The sequence below is a fragment of the Theobroma umbraticum genome, unplaced genomic scaffold (genome assembly GCF_002168275.2).
Source record: "Theobroma umbraticum cultivar Fairchild unplaced genomic scaffold, ASM216827v3 scaffold_89.0, whole genome shotgun sequence".
In the NCBI taxonomy this organism is placed as follows: domain Eukaryota; kingdom Viridiplantae; phylum Streptophyta; class Magnoliopsida; order Malvales; family Malvaceae; genus Theobroma; species Theobroma umbraticum.
The window spans coordinates 4139180-4149162 of NW_018397271.1; the positions used below are offsets into that span (position 1 = coordinate 4139180).

Below are 9983 nucleotides of genomic sequence, written 5' to 3' on the forward strand. Positions count from 1 at the left end.
GATAAGGTCTTTTCTAACATAGTATCTGAAGGTTTTTTTTTTTTTTATATAAAATCTTATGGTTTACTTATTTTTTCAAAAATAGTAATAGTTTTATATTGTCAGTTAATTTTTTATACAAAGACAACAACAACCATTGTTTTATAAAAAAAAAAAAAAAAAACCCCTTGTGTTTTAATCTTTTTATTTTTTTTATTTTTTAAATTAAAAAAACTTAACGTTTGTTGGGTTCGTTTCTTTTTCCAACTTTTCTCCCCTTTTTTCTCCTCACTTTCTCATTGTCCAAATAAAAAACATAAAGAAAAATTCTAGTCAGATTTTATTAAAAAAATAATAAAAAAAAGCACTGAACTTGGGTTACAATGGTAGGGGCAGGTCTAAAGCTGATTTTTTTATTAACATATTTAAAGAAAAAAAATTCTAACCAGATATCATCCTATTCCAAAATCTTGGCGTCAGATGCAGAACCTTTTAAATCTTGAAGAGGCGTGAAACCTGTTCAATGAATTTAATTGCGAAGGGAGTATTTCACTTGGGCATTAAAATACACTTCCTTGCTGTAATCTGCTGCTCTGGACAAATGACTCGCTTAGGCATTAAGATACAACTTGTTATAGTGATCTGCTACTCTGGACAATGACTCTGTAGAAACACGAAAAACTAGACTCATTGTGCTACAAGTATGGAAGGAGTTCACATACCCAATACACTTGGAAGTCTTCTCTAAGCCTGTTAGCTTTGGACAAGTAAGATATTTGGTTATTGACGTTTGAATGGTAAGGCCAAATATATACGCAGTTAAAAATTTTGACGAAAGTTATGGCCAACATTCATCTTCTTAGAGAAATTTTTTTTTGATGGATTCTCTGTTTAGGATTAAGCTTTAATTTTTTTTTAATTAAACAAACAAAAAAAGAAAAAGATTAAAATACAAAGGTTGTTATTATTTTCTTATAAAAAAATTAACTAACAATTTAACACTATTATTACTTTTAGAAAAAGAAAAAAGAATAAAGTTTTATATAAAAAGAAAAAGCAACCTCAAGATGTTATATGAGAAAAAAATCATACCACAAGAGGTTTACATGAAATTTACCCAATTATTTATAACATAAATCATACTTTTCGAGATAAAATATGAATTTAATAAAAGGAAAAATAAAAGAATACCTCCTAACCTTTTAAGTTAATCTATCAATTAAGAAAAATCTTTCTATATTTGCAGTCACCCAGTATCCTTGATTGGGCATAGAAATTGTTGAAACTCAGCAGCTACGTAACTTTTATAATTATTGAAAGTCTTTTTTATTTAATGGAGTAAAGAGCCTAATTTTTTATATAAGTAAAATTATATTTTATTAAAAATAATTTATTTTAATAAAGAGTTCAAGGTTAATAAGAAATAGAAAAAATTAATCAGTATTTAATTTATTAAAAAATTATCAATTAAGGAAAAGTTTATTTTAACAATGGTTTCAATGCTAATTAGAAAACAAATAAAATTACTAGTCAATATTTTAATTTAACAAAGAATGATTAATTAATGATAAAACAGCTAATTTAATAAACCATTAAAAATAATTAAGGATAAAACAGTTTACTTAATAAATTGTTAAGAGTATATATATCATTTATTATTTTCTAATGCACTTTTAAAGTACTTTTTTTTTTTTTATAGTAAACATAAAGATGAAAGACAAAGATAAACTGAGATGATGCTTTTAGCGAGAATTCAGAATTTGCTGGTATTTAAGTTGTGTGGTGAAGACAGACGCACTCTGCAGCCGTGAGGCCTCTGCATGTCGAATTAGCTGCTGAATCATTTGCTCTGAGTTATTTTTGGATCACATTCAGCGCAATTAATAGCTTTAATGAATGACTAAAATTGCACAGCCCTTGGGATGTATAACTCCCCTTTTCACATATTCTTTTGTATCCGGTGGATACCTGAAACCGGATTTCTTTCCCCTCCTAGTGAGGAAAATAAACGAACAAAACACGCTTATCTATCGCAGGAATATATTTAAAGGTTAGATGATGAATAACGAACAGGACTTTGAAGTAAAAGTTTTCAACTATTTGCAATGCCAGAGAAGATAAACTGTCTGTAATCCCCACCTCATGTATAGCCTAACATCTCTCTTTTACACGCTACAACAGACTATGTACAAAACCTCCAAGAACAATCTAGAAGAACCTGTACGTATGAAACAACGTCCAAGTTGTACATAAAGGAAGATCCTCTGGACCTATGTCCAAGTTGTAACATAACGGGCGATTCTCTAGATCTGGACTCCTATCCTTCGAGCAACCTGCATCAGCAGAACTGGTGGGTCATGTAAACTTTCAAGGTACTCAGACCAAATCAAATTCTGAAAAGGGTGAAGGGGGGGAAAGGATAGTTAAAATTCAATAACTAAATTCTGGATTGAAAAAAAAAAACCAAGGTGAACGGGTTAACATAGAATGACAAAGGCAATTAAAGCAGAAATCAAGGAAAGATGCAAACATAAATTTTTTCTTAGAAGGATATATGGACATCATTCAATAATCCTTTTCCTTTTCTTTTAGTGAAACATCACTAAGTAATCTAAATACAGTGAAAGCATTTCAATCAACTTTCATCTCCCACACATAGTTTCTTCCTTAGCCCTTACCCTCTACTTTGACCTTTTTCAAATTAAAAATATTTAGAGCATACCTCTTTAAATGAGAAAACATCACTTCCCCAGAGCCAAGCATCACAGCCTGCATCTCTGGCACCCCATATATCATTCCTACGGTCATCACCTACATGTACAGCATCCTCAGGCTTTATGCCCAACAGGTCACAGGCTTTTAGAAATATTGTTGGATTTGGTTTCTCTGCTTCAACCTGGGGGAGATGAGAGGAAGTTAGATAAAGAGAGAAGAAAGTTGCTACCAAGAAAATTGGCAACTTTTGCCCATTAATATTAGCATCACAATTGCAAAGAAAATTAGATAAACATAAAACATCCTTACATCTGGAATGATTCTAATGTTAAAATCTTCTAATGTCACAACTCACATTTTACTTTCCTCAGATTACTGTGACAACTCACAGATATATCAAAAGAACTGAATGGAAATTTGACTTTTTTTTATTTGAAATATTGAGTCAATTAAACGAATGGATATATGATAAATAATAATAGATACAAGGTTCCAGATTTCAACAGTCCTGAAAACAAATGAAGATTAAGATATTGAAGAGGAAATGGCATTAGTAAACCAATGTTTCAATGGTACAGGGGCAAATGTTTGACTTTACACACACACACACACACACATAGAGAGAGAGAGAGAGAGAGAGAGAGAGAGAGAGAGAGAGATTACTTCAGCTGACACTGCCACAGCATCGAACCAATGATCACAATTCAGTGCCCTCAAGACAGGTCTTAACCGAGTGTCAAAATTTGATACAACAGCCACTTTTACACCAGCTTTTCTAAGAGCCTTAAATACTTTCTCAGCCTCAGGATCACAGAGATGCCAAGCCTTTAGAAAATCAATGAGTAAATATTCATAGACCTAAATATTGACAAAAAAGAGGAGGTAAATACTAACAAACCTACCTTGTCAGTGGTATAGTAGTTATAAAGTTCTTCAAAGTACTGAGAATCTGAGCAGCCAGTGGAAGAACTGACTATATATTGCCAGAAGGGTCTCCCATCATTCACATATCTGCAATAAAGCAAGAAAAAACAGCTCAAATTAGCAATCAGGAGGAAAGTAAATCCTTCATAGCTGTAAGCTGGTAAACTTTAGAACTAATAAATCCTTCAGGGCTATGACATAAGAAATCAAAAGCATGAATCCCTCTTGGGTAGAAATGACTCTGAACTATTGGAATTACTGGAACATAAATGAAAGCAAGAAGAGAAAATTAAAAACAACATAAAAGTTAACAGCTTGCAGCAAGATGAATGATTAGAAACCAAATTAATTCATTCTCCCAGCTTACAATTGATGGAGAAAGAGGCAGTTTGCCCTTTCAATACACTAGTAACATGATTGTGCCATTCAAGTCATCCTAAAAGGTACCAGATACATCAGCTTCAGGATTTGGGCCAGATGATACAAATGAGAAGTCATAAGAGTAAAATCAACTAAGCAAAAACAAGTATCTAAGAAGCTTTATTGAACAAGTGTTAAAATGGAACACTTAGAATTAAGAAACAATGAATACTAGAAATGCATAAAAGCTCAGATACAATAAAAAAAATAACTCAAAGCCACTGGCATACATCTGATCAAATTAATAATTTCCAAACAAAAAGGGTTATTTCAGAATTGAATGTTGGCTGCTATGTTACTCAAACTCGGGGGGTCAGTGTTGGAGATACGAATATGTTTAATTTTTTGTAAGTTTTCCCTTATGTTTGGAGGGTTGGATCTCCATTCCCATGTCCGTCAAATATCTGTCAGATATAAGTTCCGCAAGGAAAATGAAGATTTGGAGCAACATAGGTTTACTGCATTTAAGAGCTCAAATAACTTTTGCCATAATGTTAGTGATATGAGGATACTCAAGTATTACAGTTAAGATTTTATTGAATGTTTATGCACCATGGCTTAGCAGAGTCGTCTATCAATGGCACTCACAAGCATAAAATGCTTGATTACATACCACCAATTTTATTATAATATAAAAGTTTCCTTCATTAGCAAAATGTTATACCCAGATTTGATTTTCCATTAGCAGTTTATAACCAATTCATGCCAAGATCCTATGACTGTGGTCAATTGATTAAATGTTGAATAAGGAAATATAGGAAGAGAATTTATAGAATCTGATATCACTTATGACTTTATGAGGCAAAAACTACATTTTACAGCTGTCAATTATTTATCAATGTCATGCAAAAACACACCTAAAAAGGTGTTGATCCCATGCTACCATTACCTTCATTAGAATACAAAGTTTTGTTCATTACAAAATTGTTCCACTCAAATTTCATTTTCAATTTTCGATTTATGACCAAGTGAGGTGTAATATCCCATGACCAGATGCATTGATACATACTAGATAAAGAAACACCTAGGAAGAATTTACAAAATTTTGATATCGAATATGATGCAACATGGAAAGCACCACGTTTTAAAGCTGTGAATCATTTGTAGATGTCTCAAGGACTACAGCCTTCACCTTTTCACAATAGAAATATTTCCTTCTTTACTGAATTGTTCCACCCAGATAACATCTTCCGTTTACAGTACCGAGTCATGTGAAAGATCCCATGATGAAACTCATTAATTACATATAGTTAGGGGTATGAGTAAGATGAGTACAAAATCCAGGATCACAAATGATGTGAAAAGTATGAACTTTATTTAAGAAGTTAACTCATTAAATTGATTTTAGATTACTGATTCCAGATTTAGCTTACATGCCTTTGGCTGCAAGTACAGTAGAAAAGCGAACCACAAACTCTTTATTTTCGATTGCCCCCAATAAACTCAGATACCAGAGCAGTGACAAGAAAGTGAGATAACGGCATGACAAAGGAAATCACACAAATGAACTGTATTTTTTCCTTTTAAGAAGAGAGCCAACCAATAAAGAAAGTGGAGAAAAAGAGAACGGAATTAATAATGCAAGAACTAAAAGAAAGGAAGAAACCTGAGACGAGATCTACCCCAAGGCTGAGCATAAGCCCTTCTGTATCTGTTCAATATCTCAATTTCTGAGTACTCCACCCCATATTTCTCCCCTATCTCTCTATATATCTACAACAAAAACAAATGAAACCAGCTCAATAAAATTTACAAAATCAAATTTCTACAGATACCAGAGGCAAAGCGTTAAAAGAAACTCTCCATAAAACAAAAGTTGCAAGCCCAAAAGAAACATAAAACATGCTTGTATGCATAAATATGCTCTCCGCAATGTAAGATAAGAAACAAGTAAAAGGAAGACCTGCGCCATGGGCTGAGAGGGAGCAAGGAGAGTGCCAACAGCGTCGACAAGAAGAGCCTTGTGAGTGATCTCTCCATAAAGAGACCGCCTGTAATCCTCATAGTCTTTCACTCCCAGTACTTCAAATCCCATAGCCTCTCTTTGAGGCGCCATAGCAGCAGCAGATGAAGCTGAAGAGAAGCTGCAGTAAAATGGGTCTGGCCGAATCCAGCCATTTAAGGCGCTGCACCCCGGCCTTAGAGTCCGGGTTAAGAGCCTATAGAGCTTGGTTCGTGTTGTTGCCATTAGTGCCATTTTTTGAGTTTCATTTAATTCTCCTGTAATTTGTTCTTAATTCACTTCTCGAGCTCCGCGGTGAGAGAGAGAAGAAGCTTAATGAGGCAAAGAAATTGCTTACCATTATCTGCACCTGCGCTTCTTTCATATTACCATTTTACCCTTCCTCAAAAGTACGCCATGAATGGAGATTTTTGTTTGAAATTTATTTATTTAATTTCTTTAGACTCCATTTAGTTTATGTTTTTATTATTTACTTTTTAATATTTTTTATTATTATGTATTATTTTATTAAATAAATAAATAACAAAATACCAATCGTACGGAATATTATGAAAATTGTTGATTAGCATTGAAGATTTAAATTGAAAACTCTTAAAGATGGAATTTAAAGTCAATAAATTTAATATTTGAATTTATTTTGAATATCTAAAACATCACATAAAAAAACTTACTTATATGTTTTGAAAGATGTTTTAATTAATTCTTGAGCCCTATATTTGAAGGAAATTTTTTATTTTATGATTTATGTGACTCATTAATTTTGTATTCTATTAAACTTCATTAAGAAACATTGGTTACTTTCAAGAAAGGCGCGTTTTTAAAAATTGTTGGATAAAAATATTTTAATTTTAATTATTTTTAATCAGAAGAAAAGATTTTTAGATAAAATTATGTTTAATAGAATTTCATCATATTCAAATGCACGAGAAAAAAAATTATTATATACCATGTTGAAAAAAAAAATATTACACGTCATATTAAAAAAGTGTTGTTGTTACATGTCATTTTGAAAAAAAAAATATTATATGTTATGTTGAAAAAAAAATTATTTCACTCCATGTTGAAAAAATTTTGTTGGTATATGTAATGTTCAAAAAAATTTTACTACACATTATGTTAAAAAAAAATTATTACTCGTCATGTTAAAAAAAATATTGTTGTTATACGCTATGTTAAAAAAAATTTTATTACACGTCATTTTAAAAAAATATATTGTTACATGCCATACCATTTTCAATAAATTTGCTACACATCAGGTGCATTAGAGGTGTTACATACAAGCATACCGTGTAACAACTCTAGACAGTATTCTAATTTACAAATTTAACTTATAACTTCAATCCATCAAATTTGAAATTCTGTTATATAAACTAATAAACTCAAGAATATACATTGATGTTATCTCTACTATTTGGTCTGTATATCGACAACGATATAGCGAGATTGCAAGAAATAGATAGAGAAATGACGATAATGATAAAATTAGAGAGATGGATGGTGAGAGAGACAAACAATATTTAATTTGTCTGGATGGTGAAAGAGAAATTGAGAATATTTAATTTGTCTAAAATAGTTTAAAGAGTAGTTTTTGTCAAGTTATGATAAAAGTTAGTATAAATAAAAGTTAGTATAAACAATTAACTTTATATTGAATGTTACTTTTGAAATGAGCTTATGAAGTTGACTATTTCTCACAAGTCTCTCTTCAACAAATAATTGTATTTTGTGTAAATTTTAATAATATATTGTTTTTATACTACACCTACTATTATTTTAAAATTGTCAAAATAGAAAAGAGAATTTGTAACTTTAATCTTGAAACTTAACCATGTACGGAAAATAACATATATCCATAAAACTTTTTTTTGCGTTGCTTTAAAAGTAAACGAAAAAGATATTAATTTCATAAACCTTATAAGAGTAAGATTTGTTTGTGCAAATGTGGTTTAGATAAAATTTAACAAATCGGTAAAATTGACTTCAAAGTGAGCCCTTCAATAGATGCTATCTTTAAAAATTATTTTGTCTCTACCACTCGATATACAAAGAGGAATAATGCAATTAGTTTTAGGGATAGTCCACGTCTAACTTCTTCTTGCATTTTACGATAGTATATCGCTAGATACACCCGAGGGTTTGTAAAGTTGTTTGACCTTAAAGTTTACTTTTTATAGTAAGTAAATTATAAAAAATTTAGACACTTTTGTAGTTGATGGAAACTTAAGTGTTTATGTTAATACAGCTCCTTGGAAACTCAGAACCACGATGATGTTTTTGGAAGTTTTCAAAATCCAACTTAAAGGGTGCAAGTTCTTGTAATTTTCGAGAGCTATGAATGGGGTCACTGATTCTCTTACTAAGGCAGGTGTTGAGAGAAAGGATGAGTTCCTATGGGTACTGGCTCAATATGGTGATGATAACATGATCTCCCCTGAGGTTAGTTAGGTGAATTTTGTTATGTCTTCAACCTTGTTCTGCTCGTAAGAGCTGGGTTGTTGCCAAGGGGTTGCATTTTTGTTTTTTGCTTTTGAGGATGTGTTTCTTGGGGTTTGATCTCGTCTGCTGCTACCATAGCTTCTGGGGAGACATCATGCTCGTTTTAGTTTTTCTTTCTTTTGTGTGAAGGATATGAAGTTTGACTGTACAAGGGTGTTTTGATGTTTTTGTGTTTCTGCTCCTCTGGATGGGGAAGGTGGAGGTTTTTTCCTCCTCTACTAGTTTTGGGATGCTGTACATGTTTTATTTTTGGGGTCTTGAGGGGTTGCTTTTGTAGGTTTTTGTATTATCCTAGGATTTTTGCTTAGAGTAGAATGCTTCTCTGCTCCTCTCTTGAATTGTGAATGAATATTCTAACTTTTCAAAAAAAAAGTGTTTTTGTTAATAAAATACAATACTTTTCTTGCTTTTGATTTTTCTGCTTTTATTTTATTTTTAATTTAATGTCTTAAAATGGTTAGCAACAAACTCTTTATATAAGCTTACAAGTGTCTCTTCTTTAAAGATATAACTCTTTCATTAAGGTACCATTTTGTAAGAGACATCTTTACATTTTGCAAGATACAATATTTGGATAAAAGTATTGTTTCAATAATCATCTTATGAAAGAACAACTATTTATTCTATAAAACATAATTTTTGAATTATAATTTGAATTAATAACTTTTCATATTTAAACCTTTGAGCTATGGTATTTTTTTCAATTTGTCTTATAAGCTTTAGATGTCATTTTACTAAGAAATATAACTATTTACATGAAAACCTATCTATAATTCAATAATCATACTATGTCACTTTATGTGATATAATCTTTAAATTAAGATAACTTTTCATTATGTGATATAATTCTTTTATTTTGAAAATACACCAACAAAAATCAAAATCATGAAAAAATTATCAAATCGATACTATATCTGGTAACAAATGTGTCTAAATTTCACTCCAATTTAATTGAAAAAAAAAACTATGAACTAAGGAAAGAAGATACACATACAACCCACGTATCTCTATGTGATTCACAAATCATTTAAGTTACTTTTTATTAGTTTAACATTGTTAATGGTACATAATTTTCGTGAGCAATCTAATGATGTAGTCAATTTCAGTTGAATATATATGCATGTATACCGTGATGAATCCTTTTGAAATAATATCTAATATTCTGTTAAACCATCCCTTAGCAAAATGAGGACATAATTTTATATACTGAATTTTATATTTTATTTTAAATAAGATTCTTTATAATTTATATTTATATTTTTTAAATTTTTACAAAATAAATAAAAATAAATCTTCAATCCAATAAGTGATTATAGAGCAGGCTCGAGCAAGCAAAAAGAGAGGGCATTTCGGGTAATTGCATTTCGGGTAATTGCATTTCCCCTATCATGCAAAAATGACGATGTGGCAAGACAATGGAATATGGTTAAGATCCACGTCATCGAATTCTGAAACCCGAAGCATCATCCATGTAGCAAAGTGGGGC

General features: G+C 31.0%; 1 protein-coding gene across 2 annotated transcripts; it reads right to left on the minus strand.

Annotated features, from left to right (window-relative positions):
• Positions 1-2035: 2035 nt before the first annotated feature.
• LOC110426513 (Haloacid dehalogenase-like hydrolase (HAD) superfamily protein) lies at positions 2036-6312 on the minus strand. Of its 2 annotated transcripts, none has more exons than XM_021441749.1 (6): positions 5942-6312; positions 5645-5751; positions 3597-3705; positions 3358-3519; positions 2702-2875; positions 2036-2312 (listed from the first exon to the last, which is right to left on the minus strand). In XM_021441749.1, exons 1-6 carry the CDS (start codon positions 6233-6235, stop codon positions 2283-2285), a joined length of 876 nt encoding a protein of 291 aa, XP_021297424.1. In that variant the 5' UTR covers positions 6236-6312; the 3' UTR covers positions 2036-2282. The 2 variants fall into 2 exon arrangements, with proteins under 2 accessions (XP_021297424.1, XP_021297423.1); XM_021441748.1 differs by having other exon boundaries at positions 2036-2372.
• Between the last annotated feature and the right edge of the window lie 3671 nt (positions 6313-9983).

Excerpts from the sequence above, each read along its gene's own strand:
- LOC110426513 (XM_021441748.1), bottom strand. The coding sequence starts at position 6,235 with ATGGCACTAATGGCAACAACACGAACCAAGCTCTATAGGCTCTTAACC. Across the intron at positions 3,520-3,596 it reads ACTACTATACCACTGACAAG|GCTTGGCATCTCTGTGATCC; the intron begins GTAGGTTTGTTA and ends GATTTTCTAAAG. Across the intron at positions 2,876-3,357 it reads CTGTGGCAGTGTCAGCTGAA|GTTGAAGCAGAGAAACCAAA; the intron begins GTAATCTCTCTC and ends CATCTCCCCCAG.